Below are 26,634 nucleotides of genomic sequence, written 5' to 3' on the forward strand. Positions count from 1 at the left end.
GTATATTTCTGATCACTAAATAATAAATGTAGTATATTTCTGATAACTAAATAATAAATGTATATTTCTCATCACTAAATAATAAATGTATATTTCTCATCACTAAATAATAAATGTGGTATATTTCTGATCACTAAATAATAAATGTAGTATATTTCTGATCACTAAATAATAAATGTGGTATATTTCTGATCACTAAATAATATATGTAGTATATTCCTGATCACTAAATAATAAATGTAGTATATTTCTGATCACTAAATAATAAATGTAGTATATTTCTGATAACTAAATAATAAATGTAGTATATTTCTGATCACTAAATAATAAATGTAGTATATTCTCATCACTAAATAATAAATGTAGTATATTTCTCATCACTAAATAATAAATGTAGTATATTTCTCAACACTAAATAATAAATGTAGTATATTTCATCACTAAATAATAAATGTAGTATATTTCTCATCACTAAATAATAAATGTAGTATATTTCTCATCACTAAATAATAAATGTAGTATATTTCTCATCACTAAATAATAAATGTAGTATATTTCTGATCACAAAATAATAAATGTAGTATATTTCTGATCACAAAATAATATATGTAGTATATTTCTGATCACTAAATAATAAATGTAGTATATTTCTGATCACAAAATAATAAATGTAGTATATTTCTGATCACTAAATAATAAATGTAGTATATTTCTGATCACAAAATAATAAATGTAGTATATTTCTGATCACAAAATAATATATGTAGTATATTCCTGATCACTTAATAATAAATGTAGTATATTTCTGATCACTAAATAATAAATGTAGTATATTTTTGATCACTAAATAATAAATGTAGTATATTTCTGATAACAAAATAATAAATGTAGTATATTTCTGATCACTAAATAATAAATGTAGTATATTTCTGATCACAAAATAATAAATGTAGTATATTTCTGATCACAAAATAATATATGTAGTATATTCCTGATCACTAAATAATAAATGTAGTATATTTCTGATCACTAAATAATAAATGTAGTATATTTCTGATCACTAAATAATAAATGTAGTATATTTCTGATCACTAAATAATAAATGTAGTATATTTCTGATCACTAAATAATAAATGTAGTATATTTCTGATAACAAAATAATAAATGTAGTATATTTCTGATCACTAAATAATAAATGTAGTATATTTCTCATCACTAAATAATAAATGTAGTATATTTCTGATAACTAAATAATAAATGTAGTATATTTCTGATCACAAAATAATAAATGTAGTATATTTCTGATCACAAAATAATAAATGTAGTATATTTCTGATCACAAAATAATATATGTAGTATATTTCTGATCACTAAATAATAAATGTAGTATATTTCTGATAACTAAATAATAAATGTAGTATATTTCTGATAACAAAATAATAAATGTAGTATATTTCTGATCACTAAATAATAAATGTAGTATATTTCTCATCACTAAATAATAAATGTAGTATATTTCTGATCACTAAATAATAAATGTATATTTTCATCACTAAATAATAAATGTGGTATATTTTGATCACTAAATAATAAATGTAGTATATTTCTGATCACTAAATAATAAATGTAGTATATTTCTGATCACTAAATAATAAATGTAGTATATTCCTGATCACTAAATAATAAATGTAGTATATTTCTGATCACTAAATAATAAATGTGGTATATTTCTGATCACTAAATAATATATGTAGTATATTCCTGATCACTAAATAATAAATGTAGTATATTTCTGATCACTAAATAATAAATGTAGTATATTTCTCATCACTAAATAATAAATGTAGTATATTTCTGATCACTAAATAATAAATGTAGTATATTTCTGATCACAAAATAATAAATGTAGTATATTTCTGATAACAAAATAATAAATGTAGTATATTTCTGATCACTAAATTATGAATGTAGTATATTTCTGATCACTAAATAATAAATGTAGTATATTTCTCATCAATAAATAATAAATGTAGTATATTTCTGATAACAAAATAATAAATGTAGTATATTTCTGATCACTAAATTATGAATGTAGTATATTTCTGATCACTAAATAATAAATGTAGTATATTTCTCATCAATAAATAATAAATGTAGTATATTTCTGATCATAAATTATAAATGTAGTATATTTCTGATCACTAAATAATAAATGTAGTATATTTCTGATAACTAAATAATAAATGTAGTATATTTCTGATCACTAAATAATAAATGTAGTATATTTCTGATCACTAAATAATAAATGTAGTATATTTCTCATCAATAAATAATAAATGTAGTATATTTCTGATCATAAATTATAAATGTAGTATATTTCTGATCACTAAATTATGAATGTAGTATATTTCTGATCACTAAATAATAAATGTAGTATATTTTTCATCAATAAATAATAAATGTAGTATATTTCTGATCATAAATTATAAATGTAGTATATTTCTGATCACTAAATAATAAATGTAGTATATTTCTGATCACAAAATAATAAATGTAGTATATTTCTGATCACTAAATAATAAATGTAGTATATTTCTGATCACAAAATAATAAATGTAGTATATTTCTGATCACAAAATAATAAATGTAGTATATTTCTGATCACTAAATAATAAATGTAGTATATTTCTGATCACAAAATAATAAATGTAGTATATTTCTGATCACAAAATAATATATGTAGTATATTCCTGATCACTAAATAATAAATGTAGTATATTTCTGATCATTAAATAATAAATGTAGTATATTTTTGATCACTAAATAATAAATGTAGTATATTTCTGATAACAAAATAATAAATGTAGTATATCTCTGATCACTAAATAATAAATGTAGTATATTTCTGATCACTAAATAATAAATGTAGTATATTTCTGATAACTAAATAATAAATGTAGTATATTTCTGATAACAAAATAATAAATGTAGTATATTTCTGATCACTAAATAATAAATGTAGTATATTTCTCATCACTAAATAATAAATGTAGTATATTTCTGATCACTAAATAATAAATGTATATTTCTCATCACTAAATAATAAATGTATATTTCTCATCACTAAATAATAAATGTGGTATATTTCTGATCACTAAATAATAAATGTAGTATATTTCTGATCACTAAATAATAAATGTGGTATATTTCTGATCACTAAATAATATATGTAGTATATTCCTGATCACTAAATAATAAATGTAGTATATTTCTGATCACTAAATAATAAATGTAGTATATTTCTGATAACTAAATAATAAATGTAGTATATTTCTGATCACTAAATAATAAATGTAGTATATTTCTCATCACTAAATAATAAATGTAGTATATTTCTCATCACTAAATAATAAATGTAGTATATTCTCATCACTAAATAATAAATGTAGTATATTTCTCATCACTAAATAATAAATGTAGTATATTTCATCACTAAATAATAAATGTAGTATATTTCTCATCACTAAATAATAAATGTAGTATATTTCTGATCACAAAATAATAAATGTAGTATATTTCTGATCACAAAATAATATATGTAGTATATTTCTGATCACTAAATAATAAATGTAGTATATTTCTGATCACAAAATAATAAAATGTAGTATATTTCTGATCACTAAATAATAAATGTAGTATATTTCTGATCACAAAATAATAAATGTAGTATATTTCTGATCACAAAATAATATATGTAGTATATTCCTGATCACTTAATAATAAATGTAGTATATTTCTGATCACTAAATAATAAATGTAGTATATTTTTGATCACTAAATAATAAATGTAGTATATTTCTGATAACAAAATAATAAATGTAGTATATTTCTGATCACTGAATAATAAATGTAGTATATTTCTGATCACAAAATAATAAATGTAGTATATTTCTGATCACAAAATAATATATGTAGTATATTCCTGATCACTAAATAATAAATGTAGTATATTTCTGATCACTAAATAATAAATGTAGTATATTTCTGATCACTAAATAATAAATGTAGTATATTTCTGATCACTAAATAATAAATGTAGTATATTTCTGATCACTAAATAATAAATGTAGTATATTTCTGATAACAAAATAATAAATGTAGTATATTTCTGATCACTAAATAATAAATGTAGTATATTTCTGATAACAAAATAATAAATGTAGTATATTTCTGATCACTAAATAATAAATGTAGTATATTTCTCATCACTAAATAATAAATGTAGTATATTTCTGATAACTAAATAATAAATGTAGTATATTTCTGATCACAAAATAATAAATGTAGTATATTTCTGATCACAAAATAATAAATGTAGTATATTTCTGATCACAAAATAATATATGTAGTATATTTCTGATCACTAAATAATAAATGTAGTATATTTCTGATAACTAAATAATAAATGTAGTATATTTCTGATAACAAAATAATAAATGTAGTATATTTCTGATCACTAAATAATAAATGTAGTATATTTCTCATCACTAAATAATAAATGTAGTATATTTCTGATCACTAAATAATAAATGTATATTTCTCATCACTAAATAATAAATGTGGTATATTTCTGATCACTAAATAATAAATGTAGTATATTTCTGATCACTAAATAATAAATGTAGTATATTTCTGATCACTAAATAATAAATGTAGTATATTCCTGATCACTAAATAATAAATGTAGTATATTTCTGATCACTAAATAATAAATGTGGTATATTTCTGATCACTAAATAATATATGTAGTATATTCCTGATCACTAAATAATAAATGTAGTATATTTCTGATCACTAAATAATAAATGTAGTATATTTCTGATAACTAAATAATAAATGTAGTATATTTCTGATCACTAAATAATAAATGTAGTATATTTCTCATCACTAAATAATAAATGTAGTATATTTCTCATCACTAAATAATAAATGTAGTATATTTCTCATCACTAAATAATAAATGTAGTATATTTCTCATCACTAAATAATAAATGTAGTATATTTCTCATCACTAAATAATAAATTAATGCCTTTACATAAATGGCTTCGAGGTCTCTCAAATAATACAGAGTATTTACTTTAATTTTTGTTGTGGGAAACTTTTTCACTGTCCCATCAATTAGTTTACACAGATTTACCTTGCGCATCATCAAAATATTAGACTATTTTTCACTGCTGATCTCAGTGTTTCATAGAACCTTTACTTTTTTCTCCTTGACATATTTCTGCTGTTGCTCATTGGTGATGGACTTTCATTCCTTTGCCATAGGTGTACCACAGACTAAAATACAGTTTGTTCAATGTGTGGTTTGACTTATCTAAGTGTCTAGTGAAATTCTTCCTCAGTAGGTTTGTAGCATTTCACGAAGGCCATTTTTAACTTGTCATGTAATACATGGCACTTTATACTTAATGGTGTTTTTTCCTGTGAGAATGGAGCTGGGGAATACTGTCCAGTCATCTTTGTTCAGGTTCTGCATCTTTTTGTTCATCATCTTGGGGAATTTTGAGTCAGCTGACCTTGACTCCATTATCATTCTTGGGCCTTTATTTCTGTTGGATGAATTTGGGAATCTCAGTTGTGCTGTTGTTCTCTCTATTTGCCATCTCTCTTTTATCATTTTTTGTCTTCTCTTTTTCTTCTGTTACATTTCTTTTTCCCTTATTCTCTTTACTGTTTAACAAACTCCACTATATCACTATATCGAGTTGCTCACCTCTCTATCTATTTATTAAAGTCAATCGACGTGATTATATAACATGAATGTAATCTGTGCACTAGTTTCATCACCAATACGATTGTGCATATATAGGCCTACTTCTGATGTTATTTATGTATCCATTTATCATTTGCTACCACTGAATAGTCCTGACCAGGTTGTCACTGCCAGGTTTTTATAGGGGCTGCAATTATGTACAGTGGGTACTTGTGGCTTGTTGGCAGTATATATCAGTATTAAACAGACAGCACACGATACTTTTGTTTAAATATCATATATTCAAAATAAATCAAATATATTTATAAAAGACATTCCTTACTGTATAGTTTTAAATAATACACTTTTCTGTCAGAAGTCCATACAGGTTGATTGAGTTACTTTATAACCTAATTAACAAGATGAACTATTCTTCTCTATATCTGTTGTTACAATATGAATTGTGATTCTTTATAAAGCATCTCATATGGATATACTGGCAGTTACACGGTCAAACTTCACTTATACTTTCAGTGACTTACTCTCTGTATGTGTACATTTTACAAGACAGGAGAATCTAGAATTATCTACCAATAAAAATATGGAACATTACAAGAAAGACTTAAAGCTTTGAGTAAAATTGTGCAACTATATTAAAAATGTTTAATATAATTATTAAACCGCACATGACTCGAACCAAGTTAGGTAATGAAACTGTTGTAATAGTTACTTTTAAAATATTTCATTCTTGTTATAAAAACTAAATAATCATTAAATAATAAATCACAAAATAAATTAAATAGTAACTACTAAACTAAGCTGTCTTGGTTATCACATATATATATTAATGTTTAATACAAGAAATTGTTACTTATTGCACACTTACAGTTCATTTTGGAGATAAGTGTTGTTGCTAGATGGAAAAACTAACTAGGGATAATTTGCTAATGCTTTCAAAAGCTAAGGTTGAAACCTGCATTTAAAGATTTAACCCAAATTAAAATTAGAAACAGTAATGGCTCAGGCTGAATTTACCATGTGACTTCAACAAGATTCAGCAAGTTCAAAGTTAGAACTTGTAACTTTTTTGTAAAGAAGAAAAATACCATTAACAACATGTCATAATTAAATAAGAAACAAAGGTTTTACAAGTCAACAGAATATTTTTACTTGATTAATACTGCTTTCAGTTAATGCAACTAAAGTTAGAATTTAAAATGGATTATTATATCAACTTATATTTTACAAACATTTATTGCATACTATTGATAGAACTAAATGGAAAGTTGGTAAATTAAAACCATATTTTTAGGCTTTTGCATTTGAAATTAGTATTTATTTGTTAAGAAAAAGATTTGGGTCATGTTGTTTAATAGCTAAATATGAAAGTCGAGTTATAATTAGATAGTTGCATACATTTTTCTTCTACATACTTTAGGAATGCTGAAAGATATATATGTCATGTTAAATGTTTTTTTACACTTTTCAGTTATAGTTTAGAGGTCAGTGACTGAAGGGTAACATAGATTAAGGTGTGATCAAAGATATGTCAAAATTAACAGAGCCCTGTTTCTTTAACATTAATATTAAAAAGTTCATGAATTGTATAGGAATAATAATCATTTGTATGATTCTTACATAAGTGAAAGTTTCATTGTTTGTCCAGTGCTACCCAAGGAACAAATGTTGATTCTTTTTAATGTAGCTAAGCTCTTAGCTAGCTATTAGTCACTGTTCTAAACAACAATACTTTCATCACTAATTGGAGAAGATCTCTAAAATAAATTCCAGCCATAGATTACAGAACATTTTACACAAACTAAAAACTATTTAACTTTACCTGGTTCTGTTCACTAATTTTGTTGTTGTGGTAGTAAATACTTTTCACATACATTCTTCATGTATTAAAGTGACTGAAACACTGTTAGTAGATTAGTACCAAATAGCATTGCCTATTAAAAGAATGTCTGCCTGAAATATTGTTTTAAAATATATTTCTTTTTTCAGTTATTTAGCAGCAAAGTCAACAAAACAGAATAGACATTTTGAAGAATATTCATCTAAACCTCGATTATTTCTTGCAAAAAGAAAACATGGGTTAAAATTGGTACGTTGTTTGAATATTTGTTTCTTTTAATAATATTTTAATGAAAATTAAAAATGTTTAAATAAATTCACTGATTTAAACAGCTGTCGTGTACAGGAAATAAAGTAATTATGGCTTATCTGATGAATATTAAGATGATCAAAAATCAGTGTTGTTAGAGCTATAGATTTACATGGTAGTTTAACCCTTAAATTAAAAAATTAGATAATCAAAGAGTAAGGGGTCAAAGTATGCTGAAGTTTAATACCTACAGTTTAGTAGTCATGTTATAGAGATACCATAATAGTATGTTTTGTAAGTTACATCATGTGCACATAGTCAGTGTTATACTTTGTGATATTCACAACTGTTCTTTTCAGTTTTTAACTCTAGTCGTGGCTCAGCTTCATTCAGATAATTTTATTCTGGTTTGCTACTTCAGTTTTGATATTTTCATGCTATTCGCTTTCTTCATTTTTTATTTTGAATTGAAAAACTAGTTTTAAAATCAAAGTGCTGAATTCGAGATGTTACATATGTAATAACTAGTCACATAAAATCTTCTTGGTAAACAGTTATTTTCTGTGTGTGAATGACAAATACTAGGTTCCAACTGCCCTTTAATTGTAGTTATTTTTCTGAAGGTTTTATTGTGTTGTCCTTCTTTTAAAGACATTATAAAGAATATGTGGATAATTTTTAACATGTTACTTATTTCCCCATTTAAGAAATTTGCTGTCCTTTGTTCACGTTAGAATCACTTTTAATTTGAATATCTTTGTATGATACATTTTCTATACATTATAAACATAAGCTGGCATAATTTTATTTAATTAATTTATAATTAATAATAAATTTCACCCGTGTCTTTATTATTATATGTACACCTCATTTTTCTCTCCCCATATTTTTCTGTCTTTCATAGAATGAAGTCTAGCTTTGTAATACCTGTGTAAGTTTTATATGTAGAACACATGTAAATGGACAACATACAAGATATGTTGTTTTGTATACACAAGTTGTTTCAGAGTCGGAGGTTATAGATGTGTCCAGATAACGAGAGAAAATGGACTTGCAGTTTGTCCTCTGAGATCAATGTTAGGTTTCCATGTGACAGCCCTCCACCAACACACGCCCTCCTAGTGCAGCTGACTCCATATGTACTGGGAGTGCTCATCACTTCTTGATCTGGCATTCCAATGTGCAGTTGTGCTTGACTTTCACACGGTGTTTTGTATTATGTACAGTTTTCACTAAATGATACTGACAACCTTAGTTTATCGTCATTTCTTTATTTTTCGTCCTCTCACTATTGACACTTCTGTTCTTTAGGTTTTACGATTGTCTCTTAATTCTTCTGTTTCTCCCTCTCTATCCCCACACCCTGATTCTTTTCATTTTTTTTCAGCATTTCTCTCAGGTGGTTTGAAGTTTTTTTTAAGAAGAATGCTATAGAACAAGTGTTCACCCTTCTCCAGGTAGAACAAGTGTTCACCCTTCTCCAAGTAGAACAAGTGTTTACCCTTCTCCAGGTAGAACAAGTGTTCACCCTTCTCCAGGTAGAACAAGTGTTCACACTTCTCCAGGTAGAACAAGTGTTCACCCTTCTCCAGGTAGAACAAGTGTTCACCCTTCTCCACGTTTTTATTCTCAGCTGTTTGTTATTCCCCAAAAGACCCGAGATTGGGTTATCCTGTTATTGTACTTTCCAATTCAACTGCTTGATTGACCTCCATGCACAGTACTTCCTCATAACACTTGAAATTAACTTCATTCTTAATCTTGCCATTATTTGGGTGGTCACTCCATCTTCAAGTCTATTGTTGGATCTGTTCCCAGCAGGGTGTTCACTCCATCTTCAAGTCTATTTTTGAATCTGTTCCCAGCACGGTGGTCACTTCATCTTCAAGTCTTTTGTTAGATCTGTTCCCAGCAGGGTAGTCACTCCATCTTCAACTCTTTTGTTGGATCTGTTCCCAGTTTGGTGTGCCAACAATGGTGCCTTACCAATCTTCTTTCTGTACTTCTCTGGCTCTGGATTCCTTGAGCCTCATATTTTTCTGTATCTGTACCCTTAACTATGACCTCTTTCACCTAGGTGTCTTATCCCTTTGTCTTCTTGGTTGTTTCACCAAGAAGTCTCATATTATAACAGGCTCGTAAAGAGCCTTATCCTCCATCTTTTCTTGTTATGATCCTTCCTCATTCATTGTGCCCCTCACCTGTCTCACTAGAACATCAATGTAATTCAACATGCCCTCACCCAGGCCCCATTCAAACCATTGGCCACTCACTTATTATACTGACACTCAAGAGTTCTTTAGTGCAATCCTGCTGGATCTAGATGTTTAAATGTGATTATTGCAAACGTTTTAAAAATGATTTATTGGTATTTGACAGTATAGCGAGGAGGTACAGTATTTTCATTAGAATTTCACCAGGAATATGAATAAAAGGCATTTGGGTGAACAGTTAAGCTAAATTGTTTAATAATAATGTAAGTATATGATTTGTGTTAAATTACAGCATTGTTTTCCAGAAAAAATTTAAAAGTTAAATTGCATTTTGTAACACATACTCTTGTTGATTAAAGTTTATATTAATTGATTTTTTATATGCAGCAATTAATCTTAAAGTTTGAAAATACCAGTTTCTATTTTTGTGTGAAACATTCAAGTCACTAAAACTATATATATCTCTGATATATATACATACATTTTAAATAATAGACGTGAAATTACCAGAAATACTAGAAAATCACAGAAGTATAAAGATAAAATACATTTTTGGTTAATTAATTTTTTGTTACATTTTCCTTTTCACGTGTTTCTTACTTTAACAGTTTCTTCTTGTCACAAGTATTATGGTATAAATGTTGTAATCATAACAACTATAATATTGGAGATAAGACACTACTTTCTGAATTTAAAAAACAGGCTGTTAGGAATCTAAGTGAAAATAACTAGCTATTTAAGCCTACATTAATGTTGTTTAATTGGTAAAATACCATTCTGTAACAATTCTGTATATTTATAAAACTTCTTTCATATTAAGATGTTTTGAGCTGCTACAAACAACCATGAAAATTGAAGAACAGAAACGATGTTATTATTTTTATTCAATATTTATTATTTTTAGAGCAATGTGAATGTTGTTTTTTCCTATCATTTTGTTAACTTTCTGATTTATCCATTTTAACCTGTACTCTACTGTGTGGGTTGTAAGCTAATTTTTATTACAGTACCTATGTTATAACTTTCTTTGTTTTATTTACACATCAGTTTAGTTTTGAGTGGGGTATATTACGTGCACATAATCGTGCAGCTACCAGAATACAGAGTTTCTATCGAGGGTATGTGTTGAGAAAGGAGTTTCTGAGGAAAAAGAAAGCTGCAATTATAATTGAAGCCCACGTTCGTGGATATCACGCTCGAACCAGCTACAGTTTAATTAAATCTAAGCCTCAGGTAAAGTTGGAGTTTTTCTGGAGATGAAACAGAGAATGTTATATAGAATAAACTTGTTATTTGAATATAATTCGTACTGCTTCTCTAGCCTTTAGACATATTGGCTCATACCTGCATGGAACTATCACAGGTGAAAATAAAATATAACTTTAATTTGATTTGTGTGGAAAAATGACACTTGGGACTAATGAAAACAATTACATGTTGGTTTTTGGGCAGGAATTTTGTTTTTAATGATAATTTTATTTTACTTTAAGTTTTTGTTTCCCAGTGAAACTTACTTTAACTTGGTAATTGTTATAATAATTAATTTCAGTCAGTTTAAATTCAAAGTCACTAGTTTAACCTGTTGACTGCCAAGTATTTCAGCTGCTACAGCAGCTCCTATGCCGGGTTTTTTTCAGCAAAATTGAGTAATTTTTAAAACAAAGGAAATAAGCAACAAATAGTATTTTTTCTCTAAGCCAAACTTATAGTAGTAAACAAAATGAAGAAATATGTACAAAACATGAAACAATAACTCATCCATGGGACTGTGTTACCGATCGGCTTGGAAGAGTTATTTTGTCCATGGCACTGAACAGATTAAAGCTGTGATCAAAAGTTGCTGGATGAGTTGAAAGTAGTTTATTTTTTAAGATATTTATCTGGTAGTTATTTCTGTATAAATAGAAGTATATTGCTTGTTGTAAATATGGTATCCCCAGGTTCACCGATTTTAAGTAATTGGTTATTATCCACAAGATAACAGGAACAACAAGTTTTAAGCCAATAACAAACAAAGATCTGGTGCGATCAAATCAAACTTTTTGGCAGAAATTTAGATTTCGAAATATTTCAGGTCTCAGAATTAATTTCTGTGGCCTGAAAGACAACCTGGGATGGTCAGTAACTTTTACTGCTCTTCACCATGCACATTGATTTATTAAATATGGAGGTACTGGGCTTAGATCGTGCTCTGGTACAAAGGAGATTTTACTGTTTTATAAATTAAGACCTAAGATTAAAGATAACAAGAAGTTTAACAAAAAAAAACGTATTGTGGAATTAGGCTGAATTGTCTTGGTTTTGGCTGTGTATACAGTAAATAAGTAGACTTGATACAGTTTAAAACACACACAAAAAACGATCTTTATTCGGTACAAAACACAGACAGACAAAACAATGAATTATGTACACTGTCCTACAATAATATTCGTCTTAAGGTGAGTGTAATATCAGTTTCAATTATTGTCATCTATTGAAAAATAAGGAAGGACCCTCCTATAGCATATTTTACTTTGCAAAAGTGTTTCCTGTGATATTGTATACGTAGTGCCATGGAGGAATGACTCAGTACAATAAGTAACAGTGGCAAAAAAAAATAACTGTGTGATATGTTCTTTATAAAATTAAGAAATCTAAACTAGGATATCTTAAAAGTAGAGGGATAGTATGTCCTGATGGTTGCAGTACTTGACCCTCAGTCTGAGGGTCTTTGATTTAAATCCTTATTACCAAACATGCCCTCCTTTTCAGCCATGGGGACATTATAATATGATAGTCATTTCCATTACTTATTAGTAAAACATTTGTCTGTGAGTGGTGTTATGTAGCTGTCATCTATCACTCTCGAATAGCTTTGTACAAAATTTAGAAATACATAATTGTACGTAGTAGTTTGATTTTCAACTCTGAACATTAAATATTTTACAAATAATAACATTATAACTATTTTATAATAATTTAGGTACATTAAGTTAATTAGTTCTATCAAATCAGCTTCATTAATGTATGTTTAATATTACAGTGTTTTTTTCACAGTATTATTTTCATACTGAATTAACTCACAGTAATTTGTTAAGTTATTAATACATTAATAACTTTAAGTTATTAATAACATTAAGTTATTAAGAAATGTTTAAGTAATTTAATCTTTTTTAAGTTGAGGAATTTTAATTTTTACAATAAAGTAATACTGTTAGAAATAAAATAGCACTTGTTTGTAATTTAAATGTAATGAAAGTGGGAAGGTATATGTACATGTGTTTGTCATTACTGGAAGGTGCATGCACATGTGTTTGTCATTACTGGAAGGTGCATGCACATGTGTTTGTCATTACTGGAAGGTGCATGCACATGTGTTTGTTATTACTGGAAGGTGTAAGTACATGTGTTTATCAATACTAGAAGGTGTATGTACATGTGTTTGTCGTTACTGGAAGGTGTATGTACATGTGTTTATCAATACTAGAAGGTGTATGTACATGTGTTTGTCATTACTGGAAGGTGTATGCACATGTGTTTGTCATTACTGGAAGGTGTATGTACATGTGTTTGTCGTTACTGGAAGGTGTATGTACATGTGTTTGTCATTACTGGAAGGTGTATGTACATGTATTTGTCATTACTGGAAGGTGTATGTACATGTGTTTATCAATACCAGAAGGTGTATGTACATGTGTTTGTCGTTACTGGAAGGTGTATGCACATGTGTTTGTTGTTACTGGAAGGTGTATGTACATGTGTTTATCAATACTAGAAGGTGTATGTACATGTGTTTGTCGTTGCTGGAAGTCGTTGCTGGAAGATGTATGTACATGTGTTTGTCATTACTGGAAGGTGTATGTACATGTGTTTGTCATTACTGGAAGGTGTATGTACATGTGTTTATCATTACTGGAAGGTGTATGTACATGTGTTTGTCACTACTGGAAGGTGTATGTACATGTGTTTGTCATAACTAGAAGGTGTATGTACATGTGTTTGTTGTTACTGGAAGGTGTATGTACATGTGTTTGTCATTACTGGAAGATGTATGCACATGTGTTTATCAATACTAGAAGGTGTATGTACATGTGTTTGTCATTACTGTAAGATGTATGTACATGTGTTTGTCATTACTGAAAGATGTATGCACATGTGTTTGTCATTACTGGAAGGTGTATGTACATGTGTTTGTCATTACTGGAAGATGTATGCACATGTGTTTATCAATACTAGAAGGTGTATGTACATGTGTTTGTCATTACTGGAAGGTGTAAGTACATCTGTTTGTCATTACTGGAAGGTGTATGTACATGTGTTTGTCATTACTGGAAGGTGTATGTACATGTGTTTGTCATTACTTGAAGGTGTAAGTACATGTGTTTGTCATTACTGGAAGGTGTATGTACATGTGTTTGTCATTACTAGAATAGTTATAATTGAACAAAATATGTTTCTTGTGTATTTTCAATATAATATTTTTTTCTTTTTGGAAACATAAGAGTTATCTCATAAATGTTACTATCTTGTTTTCATTTGATACTCATGAATATATCTTTGTTAGTAATGAGTGTTATTTTCTTGTTTTGATTTTCAGCTGTCGTACAATATAAAAGGCAACACTATATGTCTTGATGACCCTTCTCTACAAACTCTGATCCATTCTTCTGATTCTACTCATATCAGCTGTCAGTCGGAAGTTCGCTTTGCACTTTTACCCAAGTGTGAAGGTTCTCTTCAAGAAACTAACACTGCTATCTTGCTTATATTAGGAGGAATAAACCCTAACAACTTAAGTGGAACAAACACAGGTATTTAAGTTGAATCAACAGAAATTAAAAAAAATGATTGTACAGATCTTTGATAGTATTATTAGCGTGATTTATTTATATTTGAGTTTGTACATTCATTGGTGTTAGTGGTACGTTTACAGACTTAAAGTACTCAGATTATCTGTTCTGGATGTAGCATAGGAAGCTCATTGTACAGTTTTGTGTTGAAACTATAATGGCAATGTTGATAATAAAAAATTACATTAATTTATGTAAACTTATGACATTCAGTACTGCAAGATATCTTTGTAAAGTTACTCATTCAGTACTGTAAAGTTATCTTTGTAAGGTTATTCATTCAGTACTGTAAAGTTACCTTTGTAAGGTTACTCATTCAGTACTGTAAAGTTATCTTTGTAAGGTTACTCATTCAGTACTGTAATGTTATCTTTGTAGGGTTATTCATTCAGTACTGTATAGTTATCTTTGTAAGGTTACTCATTCAATACTGTAAAGTTATCTTTGTAAGGTTACTCATTCAGTACTGTAAAGTTATCTTTGTAAGGTTACTCATTCAGTACTGTAATGTTATAATTGTAAGGTTATTCATTCAGTACTGTAAAGTTATCTTTGTAAAGTTATTCATTCAGTACTGTAAAGTTATCTTTGTAAGGTTACTCATTCAGTACTGTAAAGTTATCTTTGTAAGGTTACTCAATCAGTGCTGTAAAGTTATCTTTGTAAGGTTACTCATTCAGTACTGTAAAGTTATCTTTGTAAGGTTACTCATTCAGTACTGTAAAGTTATCCTTGTAAGGTTACTCATTCAGTACTGTAAAGTTATCTTTGTAGGGTTATTCATTCAGTACTGTATAGTTATCTTTGTAAGGTTACTCATTCAGTACTGTAAAGTTATCTTTGTAAGGTTACTCATTCAGTACTGTAAAGTTATCTTTGTAAGGTTACTCATTCAGTACTGTATAGTTATCTTTGTAAGGTTACTCATTCAGTACTGTAATGTTATCTTTGTAAAGTTATTCATTCAGTACTGTAAAGTTATCTTTGTAAGGTTACTCATTCAGTACTGTAAAGTTATCTTTGTAAGGTTACTCATTCAGTACTGTAAAGTTATCTTTGTAAGGTTACTCATTCAGTGCTGTAAAGTTATCTTTGTAAGGTTACTCATTCAGTACTGTAAAGTTATCCTTGTAAGGTTATTCATTCAGTACTGTAAAGTTATCTTTGTAAAGTTATTCATTCAGTACTGTAAAGTTATCTTTGTAAAGTTATTCATTCAGTACTGTAAAGTTATCTTTGTAAGGTTACTCATTCAGTACTGTATAGTTATCTTTGTAAGGTTACTCATTCAGTACTGTAAAGTTATCTTTGTAAGGTTACTCATTCAGTACTGTATAGTTATCTTTGTAAGGTTACTCATTCAGTACTGTAATGTTATCTTTGTAAGGTTACTCATTCAGTACTGTAAAGTTATCTTTGTAAAGTTATTCATTCAGTACTGTAAAGTTATCTTTGTAAGGTTACTCATTCAGTACTGTAAAGTTATCTTTGTAAAGTTATTCATTCAGTACTGTAAAGTTATCTTTGTAAGGTTACTCATTCAGTATTATAAATATTGTCGTGATGTTACTGGAAAAAAGAAGGTTAGATACAAAGAAGTTTGAGATGTGTAGTTTTTAAAAAGGAGGTAATGATCACTAGAAACTACACTAAGTGTTGATAAAGTAAAATAAAAGTGTGATATGAGGGTTGCATGAAAAGAAATGTTCAACAGGTATTATTAAAGACATAACATCTACACAATCATAAATAAATAATATGGATAAACATTGAGAGTTCAGAGTGGATGGACAAAAAAAATGTTATTTTTCTGACAGAGAACAATCTCATGATCAGAAATCACTGAACCTAGGATGTAGATTTATTCTACAAGATAGAACACCATTTAAAGTTGTAATTTGATAGTTTTTTTGTATTTCACTGTTGACTTTAGTTTCGAAATTGGCTCCAGTGCTGATGAGTATCACATCATTAATAGAATGACTGGATAAGTTAAAGTGTTGGTTCCCAAATACTAGTCTAGATATATTGCAGAAAGCTATTAGAATTCAAAAAGCAGTCAGTTAAGAATAATTTATTTTGAAAATAGCTGAATTGTAGATTTTGTTTGTAAATAGAATGTTTTTGAATAAAATATACACATAACTGTCTCCAATCTAAAAAAAAACAGATCAAACTGATTTAGGTTTTTGTCATTATTGTCAAATGAATTAGTTACAAGAAAAGAAGTTATTGAGGTAATTCAACATTAAATTTACGTTACAGTCACTTGATCTCAGCAAAAACAAGTCGTTTGTGGAATTAATATACAGGATACATGTACAAATTTGTTATAAGTGAAATAAAAAACAATTTTTAACATTAAATGTTAAACTAAAAGCCAAGATGTGAGTATAAATTCCAAAATAAACTTATCTCCTCTCACACTGTAGCTTTATCCTAACAAACACTCTTCTCTGGAATTCTAACTATTGGTATGAATAGACAGACAGGTGAGAGTTGGGACTCAGACAGCTAATTACAAGCCTAGGACATCCTGCTTCCTGCACTGTTTGGCACATCAAGTTTGTAATGTCTTGAGCATTGCTCCTGTATTTTATGACTTTCTTTTCACATGTCCTCCTCTATTGTCTTTCATATCAGTTGTCTTTCAATTCCCCAACAATCCTCTTACATTCAGTCATTAACAAGTCATCCAGGATCTTCTGCACAAAGAGGTCATAAAGCATGTCAACATCTCTCTTGAAAGATTATATTCCCATCTGTTTGTAGTACTAAAGAAGATGGGAGATTGGCATTGTTATCTCCATTTTTTTACATGAACAACATGTTTTTCTGTTTCTCTCTGTACCATCAAGCCTCACATCAAGACAGGGTCTTCTATTTCTCTTTGTACCATCAAGCTTCGCATCAAGACAGGGTCTTCTGTTTCTCTTTGTACCATCAAGCCTTTCATCTGCCCTGTACTTATTTTGCAGGATGATCAGATCCGTTCACACTCACCATTCTATAGATGATTGGTTTCTTCCAACCATTTGACTGAACTTCACTTTCAAACTCTTTCATCTAAAGCTGTAAGAGCTGGTTTTTCTCATCAAAATGGAGAGGTCCATTCTCATTCTTACACAATACATAACATAAAATCTTGGCTGTTCCATCCTCCAAACTAACTTAAAATAATTTTAAAAAATAATTAAAACAATCTTAAAACCAGCCCTTATCATTCATACACTTATCAAGCCTTTTCTTAAACTCAGTTAAATGTATTGGCTCTACAACATCTGAAGGCAACCCATTACACAGACCAAGCACCCTCTTAGAAAAATGAAACTTATCATCTTAGCTGAAGACAACTCCTACTCTACCACATTTTATATTTGTATCTCCTAGTCCAACTATTCTTACTGTTAAATATAAAACAGATTATGCATCAATTCTATCAGTTCCCTTTATAGTTTTGAACACCTCAATTAGATCCCCCTGACTCTTCTTTTTTAAAGAGAAAACAGTTTGCGAGATTTAACCCTCTCCTTGTATGAGACATCTTCCATCCCAGACACCTTTCAGTTAACACTTCTCTGAACCCTTTCCTACAATAAGGAGCCCAAGACTGAACACAATATTCCAAATGTGATGTATTTTAATTCTCATCTTACTTAGGTTCAAACCTTCTTTTCTATGCTTTCAGGCTATGGAATGGTCCATTCTTCTAAAACAGTTGTCTCCTTCACTGACATGTGCAGTTCTATCTGTTTTGAGAATGTGGGCATCATTGGAATCACTCATTCCTTTAGGTTGGGCCCACATATGTTCTCTTCAGTGGTTGTTATATGACCAATGAAATATTTGCATGCACTGGATTGTTCAATGAACCTACTGGCTGCCAGGCTGCTCATTCTTGGCTGGTGGTTTGACAGGTACCACAATGGTTGGTGTCTGTCTACTATCTCCACAGCCAGATACTTTGTTTCAGGGCTGGGGTGCTTGTATAGGAGATATGGGATTCAAGAGCCTTTAGACTGGAGATGAATCAATCACTTAGAGCTTCTAGCAGTTCAGTGAACTATGGCTTGGGGTCTCTCACTGTTTCGAGTTAAAATGGTAATGTTTCACTCAGACATTTCCATGTTGGTCTCATACATTTCCAAGTAAGGAGGTACTCACTCCAGGTCTCTTGTTTTCATACATTGGATCTTCATTTTTAGGTCCACAATCATGTTGCTTGTTATGTTCCAGGTGTATTGGATTTAGTAACTGATAAGGTTTCTCATCCAGAGTTCTGTTCACATTATGGATGCTTCACCAACAAGTTTCTGTTGGATCTGCTCTCATCTTTGAATGACTTAGATTGATGCTTTCACCATACACATTAGAATTCTCAGCTCCTGTCCTTCTAGTCTCCTGTACCTCATCCTCTGGCTTTGGGCATAGACGCTCTCAACCAGGATTGGATGGGTCATGTTCCCTCCAATTTGTCTGTTATCCAAAGTTCTTGCACTGATTTGCTCACCCATCCTCTTAAATCTAAATGGTGGCACCACATTGGTTGGTTCAGTTTTGGTTTCTACTCCTTCAGTATCTTTAGGAGTGGGAATCTCTCTTGCATTAACCTTGGTTGAGCATTTTTCTTTAGGTAATCACCATTCTCTGACTTCATGCCTGGCTTTTATGCAGTCTGTTACATGATTGACCTCTAAGATGTTATCTTTATTAATGCTGGCCATTTGATATTCTTCTTCAGATGTTTACCAATGGAAATTGTTTACTTATTGTTATTGGTCTCTCAGACATGGTTTCAGTTCTTCTCATCCTACTGTGCTGCATGTTTCTCAGTTTTGGACATATTTATTCAACAAAAGTTTAATACCTTCATCCATTTCTCTGTATAAGGATGCTTTGTCAGCTGCTTTCTGTTTTTCTTTGGGTTATCTGACCTCAACATTCTTTGCTGGTTCCAAATTGGGATCTCACAGTGGTTTTCCGTGCCTTATCTTGTCCACCCTTCGAACCTTTGGTGTCATGTTTCCTATATCACCATTCTCATAAGACTTTTTTTTTTCTGTTGTTGGCTAGAGAACATCAATGTTCATATGAGCTTGTGACTTGTGTTCACAGGACTACTGACCACTCCACTTATGCTCTTTTGTATCCAGACAGGTTCTTTCTACCCCAAACTTTGATGACTAAAGAAGAGGAGATATTTTTTCTTCTTTTATTCATCCTTAGTTTGCCATTTATGTGATTGCTTGGATGTGGATCATCTTTTATGCCCAGTTTGGACTCTCTGATGTTATGCTGTGAACACTGTAGAGTTTTGGGGTTCACATTATTGTTTGTTTCTCCATTTAGATTATTTGGTGTAGTATGACTTATCTCCTGTCACTTCAACAGGTTTGGTTCATAATGTATACTCCAGGCTTTCACTGGAAGAATGGAGACTTTTATGGGTTTCATCTCATCAAGTGAGACATATCTAAATGCCTCTTGTGGCTTGGTTGTGTTGCTCACTGGAGGAGATTGCACTGACTGGTTTGGGGACCATGCTTAATACACTTATATCTCATTATTTACATGATTTGGCAATTGCCTCCTTTGATGGTTTTTGGCTTTTTCCCACATTGGCTAGATTATGAAAAAGTTGAGTGACTTGATTTCTTTGTGTTTATTTCTATTCTTTTCAGGAACCCTCTCATCAGTTTCATTTGGATCTGACTCACTAACAAGTGTTGAGTGGTTAGGTATATTTCTTTTAAATCCACATTAAGTGTTAGCAGACCAATCAAAAGCATTTTGGTAGCAATGAGCTTTGTTAAGATGGGGTATTCCATAAGATCATCTTGTGGATATCTGTGTGATAAGCAGTTATATATCCTATTGGGCTGCCACTCACAGACTATAATGGATATATTGGGTCTGTTTACTTTTCAAAATGTGGAACATGTTTCACTATTTCTAAAGCATCACTCCTTGATGCCTCACTCCCATTTCCTCTATGGGTGTTCTTATCTCTCCCAGTTGCTGGAGTTGTGACCAGAGGTTTATTCCTCCTGAGTACTTCTTGAACCTACTCAAAGAGAAGAGGGCAAAACTGGGTGCCTTCCTACCCACAACTCTGGATAGTTTTCCCAAATGTATTTTGGGAGTATGGAACAGCCTATGTGGGAGCCTTCTTGTGAATCTCATTGAGAGATGACGCTTTACTATGCAATTGAATTGAACAAGGCCTTTCAAGTAATAACGAGGAGGTTATATATGGATCTGGAATAGAGGACACATTCACATAGGTGGAGAAAATCACAAGATTTTATATGCTGTGGACAATATACTAAGATATGAAGGTTGAAGCAAGCAATGTAAGATTCATACCAATGGTTAGATGAACAGAAAAGAATAAATTTTTTCAGTATAAAGTTATAGTGTAAGAGAGGTAAATATTATTGAAAATACATTTTTGATATGGGAAAGTGTTAACGTTCACTTTTGGGGTTTTTCATGTAAAAATTAATGTTAAAAATGATCTTTCAGTAATTATTAACAGAAGAAAATGAAAGAGTCTTGACAAAACCTTCATGTTACACTATAAACAAAACTCTTTATTTTATTTATAAAAAGGAATAAAAGTACAAGTGATCATTAGAATAAAAGGTTATTACAAAATAAAGACAGGAAATGTAAATACATGAGAATAGTTTACCTGCAGTACACAGTGAAACAATGACAGGACTCCTCTTGGCTTTCTCAAAGAAATAAAGTACTTTTCACAAAAGTTAGAGCAAACTCGGTCTCATATTGCCAAAAATACATTCATAATACACATACTCTCTGTAGCTGACTAGTTAGAAAATGTGATGCACATCTGATGAAACTTATAAGGTATTCTTGATTCGCAAAGTTAATTAAGAGACTATGAAACAGTAGAGACCTCATTCAGTTTTTGAATGTTCCAAATCTGAATTTAATAATATATTAATATATTAATATACTCAAAAGTATAGTTTTCAGCTGGATGTGATATTAAATTTTTTATACACTGTCAGCAAATGTTTTCTAAAATAATATTGAAATTTTAAAACTTTTTTTAATATATTGAACGAACAGATTACATATTTATGTAATCCCGATGTTTTGTTTTATCAACTTTGCATACACTCCTATCAAAATTCAAATTTGCAATTTTATCTGAATGTGAGAGTTATTCATCTGTTGTTTTCCTAGGTGATAGCATGTTACGATATTTGCCAATAGAGGACAAGTGGGAGCACTGTGGTTACTTACCAGAACCTCGATACTATCATATGGCTGTTCTGCTCAATAGATGTGTGTATGTGATAGGTGAGTCATGTCTCCAAACTAAATACATAGAAATTTGTCTGTATCTTCAATGTGTATTTGATTCAAATCAAGCAGGCGTACCATTGATTAACTGAAAGCTTGTTCTAGTTGAGTTTAAGCAAAACATGTGACTTAAAATATTCACTTACCTAATTTTCACAAGTGTGAGATGATCTCACATAATCCCTGCTTTCTTTGTCTTGCCACAATTTAGATTTTCTTATTGACAGCCATATAGTTAGCTTGGCTTGTTTTTCTTCTTCTGCAACTATCTGGCATGATAGTAAGTTGAGAAAAATGTTTTATAATAAATTGATTTATATACAATGGAACCTACTACATCCTTTTACAGGTCATTAGTATGTTTTCTTCAGATATGGTCTCATATGTCCTGGAGGTTAGGCTGCTTGACTCACAGTTTAAGGACTGCTGATTTGAATTCTGTCACTGAATATTTTTTGCCAACTTAAGCACAGGTGGTATTACAATGTGATGGTCAATCTCATTTATTTGTTGATAAAAAAAAGTAGTCCAAGAGTTGGTGGTTGGTAATGTGGAATATCTGTCTTTAATTTAAGTCTATCACTTCTAAGTTAGGAGCAGCTAGCTCAGGTATAAATGGCTATAACATGTAGCCCTTGAATAGCTTTGCAAAAAATTCACCATAAACCAAACAAACTTTCCACATTATAAGATGATTTTCAGTTCATTACCATCTCTTCTTTTTGTTCTTAGAACCTTGTGTCTTCAAAAGTGTGGTCAAATCATTAGTTATTATTTTACACTTACATTCATTGCCTCACACTTAGTTAATCTTCCATAAGCTTCTCCTCTGGACTTGGTTGTTCACAAGTCCGAATTTGTGCTTGCTGCTACTGACTATCTTGTTTATTTGAGTTTTGTATTAAAACTCTTCCAGGAACTCTGGCAATCTTTATTTTGAGTAGTTATGAGCTGTCAAACAAATCCTCTCTGTTTTAGGAACAATAGCTTCACTTTATATGGCAATTCCATTGGACAGTACTTACTTAAGACATCTTCAGTAGGATTTGTTTTCTTTATGGAGTTTATTCTCAGACCTGTTGTCAATTGGAATTTCTTTATTTCTTTTGCTTTCCTTCAGCTGTAGCTTATTCTTGAGTTTTCTATTATAAGTTCTCTCCTTTTCTTCCACTTCCTTCACATCTCAATCTTTTTGCCAATTCCTTTTTCCAAAATTGGGATGATATGTTGAGTGACTATCATCATTCAAGTCTGTAGTCTTCTCGGATATCCAACTTATGTCATTCTGTTTGAGCTTTGGGCTCTTCAATATGATATTAATAGTTCCTATCCTTGTTACAACACTACTGTATTGTATCACTCCTAAACAATTCAACTGTGGTTGTCAAGATCTTGTTGCTCCATGCTGGCCTGTCGTTCCATGGTTTTTACTACTGTCATCTCTTTAAGAGATCATTCCATCCAGTTGTCAGATCTTATTGCTCCATGCTGGCCTGCCCTTCCATGGTTTTTTCTACTGCCATCTCTTTAAGAGATCATTCCATCCAGTTGTCAAGATCTTATTGCTCCACGCTGGCCTGCCCTTCCATGGTTTTTACTACTGTCATCTCTTTAAGAGATCATTCCATCCAGTTGTCAAGATCTTATTGCTCCATGCTGGCCTGCCCTTCCATGGTTTTTACTACTGTCATCTCTTTAAGAGATCATTCCATCCATCAGTTGTCAAGATCTTATTGCTCCACGCTGGCCTGCCCTTCCATGGTTTTTACTACTGTCATCTCTTTAAGAGGGATCCTATTCCTTTAATTATTTATTTTACATATTCCATAACAACATTTGTCATCCGTAGCTTCATTGCCTTGAATGTTGTTAGCAGTATGTTAGAAATTTGTAAAATTCAGTTTCTTGTCTTTTTTTCCAACTCTTCAACAACTTCTTTTCAGGCATCTCTTTATTATCAGGACTTTTCTGCTTGTAATGGTAAAAGAGATGTACTCTCAGCCACGTTTATGTGCATCTGCAGGCTCCACTTTTTTAAGTCTGTTTACAAACATTTTGATAACATTTTCCATAAGTGCCTAAACACTGTAATTACTGGCTCTAAGCCTGATCTTAAATTTCTTGGCTTATCCTTTCAAACAACTTGCAACTTGTTCACTCTACCACCTTACCCTGAAGATGTATTTTATTTTGTCACTTACTTCTTTGATATGATTGGACATTATTTTCATTGATACACTCTGAGGGCTATCTTCTTATATTCAAATATAACCTTCCTTATCATTCACTTGGGCTGTCAGAGATTACCATCACTATTTTTCTCCTATTGTATAACTACTCTGACTAAACTACTCTGACTTAACTCTCTCAGATTAACTTTCATTCAGGAATAATTGTTCCTGTATTATAAGAATGGAAACATAAGGTAGTTGACACTGATATTTACTTCATGAATCTTCATTCATATTGTAATGTAGACACTGTGTGGGCTTGTTGTTTAGAGTTCAACTTTAAATCCAGTTATAAATAATTTTATTTTAGTTCTAGGTGTACAGTTATTGAGTGGAGTACACAATAATGAATTGACTCACAGACTGATGTCAGAGGTCACATCAAATCATTAATACATTTCAAAAGTATTTTGGTAAGCTTTCACATCAAAGAATCAAACATCTTGTTCTGAGCAATCAAAGTGTCATTATCTGAATGTTGTATAATATTCATCAGGTTACCATAATCAATTATGAAATGTGCTCAGGTGTACCTTATATTACCAGTTCTCCTTAACACTGTACATTTGACATGAATTTTATTATTATACTGTTCGACTGAGAAAAGAAAAGTAACAATTGTATTATACAGTTTGTTTTGTATTTTTACAATTCTCCAAATATCACTCACTCAGTTGGATGGATTTTATTGACTCATTGTAATTCTTGGAACTGAAACCAAAACTAATTCAATAATCGATTGTGATCAAAGATGGTAAATTGGTAGCCTATTTGCGTGTGTTTCTTCTCATCTTCCTTCCAAGTAAACTTCCATCCAGAGTTGCTGGTTTTCTTTCTAATTTTTTTATAGAATTAACATAAACTTTCTCCTATCTTTCTCTTTGAGTTGCATCTGTCAATGTTGATAAGATAAACAGTTGGTTTCCCCATAGTCTGGAATGCATCCTAGTTTATACTTAACATATATATATTACTTTCCTTGAGTTGCATCTGTCAATGTTGATAAGATAAACAGTTGGTTTCCCCATAGTCTAGAATGCATCCTAGTTTATATTTAACATATATTTATTACTTTCCTTGAGTTGTATCTGTCAATGTTGATAAGATAAACAGTTGGTTTCCCCATAGTCTGGAATGCATCCTAGTTTATACTTAACATATATTTATTACTTTCCTTGAGTTGCATCTGTCAATGTTGATAAGATAAACAGTTGGTTTCCCCATAGTCTGGAATGCATCCTAGTTTATACTTAACATATATTTATTACTTTCCTTGAGTTGCATCTGTCAATGTTGATAAGATAAACAGTTGGTTTCCCCATAGTCTGGAATGCATCCTAGTTTATACTTAACATATATTTATTACTTTCCTTGAGTTGCATCTGTCAATGTTGATAAGATAAACAATTGGTTTCCCCATAGTCTGGAATGCATCCTAGTTTATACTTAAGATATATATATTACTTTCCTTGAGTTGCATCTGTCAGTGTTGATAAGATAAACAGTTGGTTTCCCCATAGTCTGGAATGCATCCTAGTTTATACTTAACATATATATATTACTTTCCTTGAGTTGCATCTGTCAATGTTGATAAGATAAACAGTTGGTTTCCCATAGTCTGGAATGCATCCTAGATTATACTTAACATATATTTATTACTTTCCTTGAGTTGCATCTGTCAATGTTGATAAGATAAACAGTTGGTTTCCCCATAGTCTGGAATGCATCCTAGTTTATACTTAACATATATTTATTACTTTCCTTGAGTTGCATCTGTCAATGTTGATAAGATAAACAGTTGGTTTCTCCATAGTCTGGAATGCATCCTAGTTTATACTTAACATATATATATATATATATATATATATATATTACTTTCTTGGTCAAACATTGTTATATAACTTCTCTTATGTATTCTCATTAAATGTGCACAGTATTTCTTAATATCACACATATGGAATCTTATAAAATTTGTATTTCTCACTTCACCAAAGCATTTGGAAATATTGTCAAATGCCCCAAATGGTTTGTGATTTAAAGTTGACATGGGAGTGAATCTCAGTAAATATTTGCTACGTTCATTTCATATCTGTATCTTCAGTTTAAATTTTCCACTTGTTTTCCAGTCTTGATGGAATCTGTATTTGTTTTATACTTTGTCTC

The 26,634-nt window shown here is 30.3% G+C and overlaps 1 protein-coding gene across 1 annotated transcript in view; it reads left to right on the forward strand.

The window, feature by feature from the left end:
* Nucleotides 1-24,864, forward strand: part of LOC143249999 (uncharacterized) — a 70,279-nt gene extending 45,415 nt beyond the window's left edge. The window contains exons 7-11 of the mRNA XM_076500634.1: nucleotides 7,764-7,863; nucleotides 11,124-11,309; nucleotides 14,653-14,866; nucleotides 22,121-22,237; nucleotides 24,782-24,864. Coding sequence (XP_076356749.1) covers nucleotides 7,764-7,863; nucleotides 11,124-11,309; nucleotides 14,653-14,866; nucleotides 22,121-22,237; nucleotides 24,782-24,864 — 700 coding nt within the window. The remainder of the gene's footprint in view (nucleotides 1-7,763; nucleotides 7,864-11,123; nucleotides 11,310-14,652; nucleotides 14,867-22,120; nucleotides 22,238-24,781) is intronic.
* The last annotated feature ends 1,770 nt before the right edge of the window (nucleotides 24,865-26,634 follow it).

This window comes from Tachypleus tridentatus, chromosome 4 (genome assembly GCF_004210375.1).
Source record: "Tachypleus tridentatus isolate NWPU-2018 chromosome 4, ASM421037v1, whole genome shotgun sequence".
NCBI classification, from domain to species: domain Eukaryota; kingdom Metazoa; phylum Arthropoda; class Merostomata; order Xiphosura; family Limulidae; genus Tachypleus; species Tachypleus tridentatus.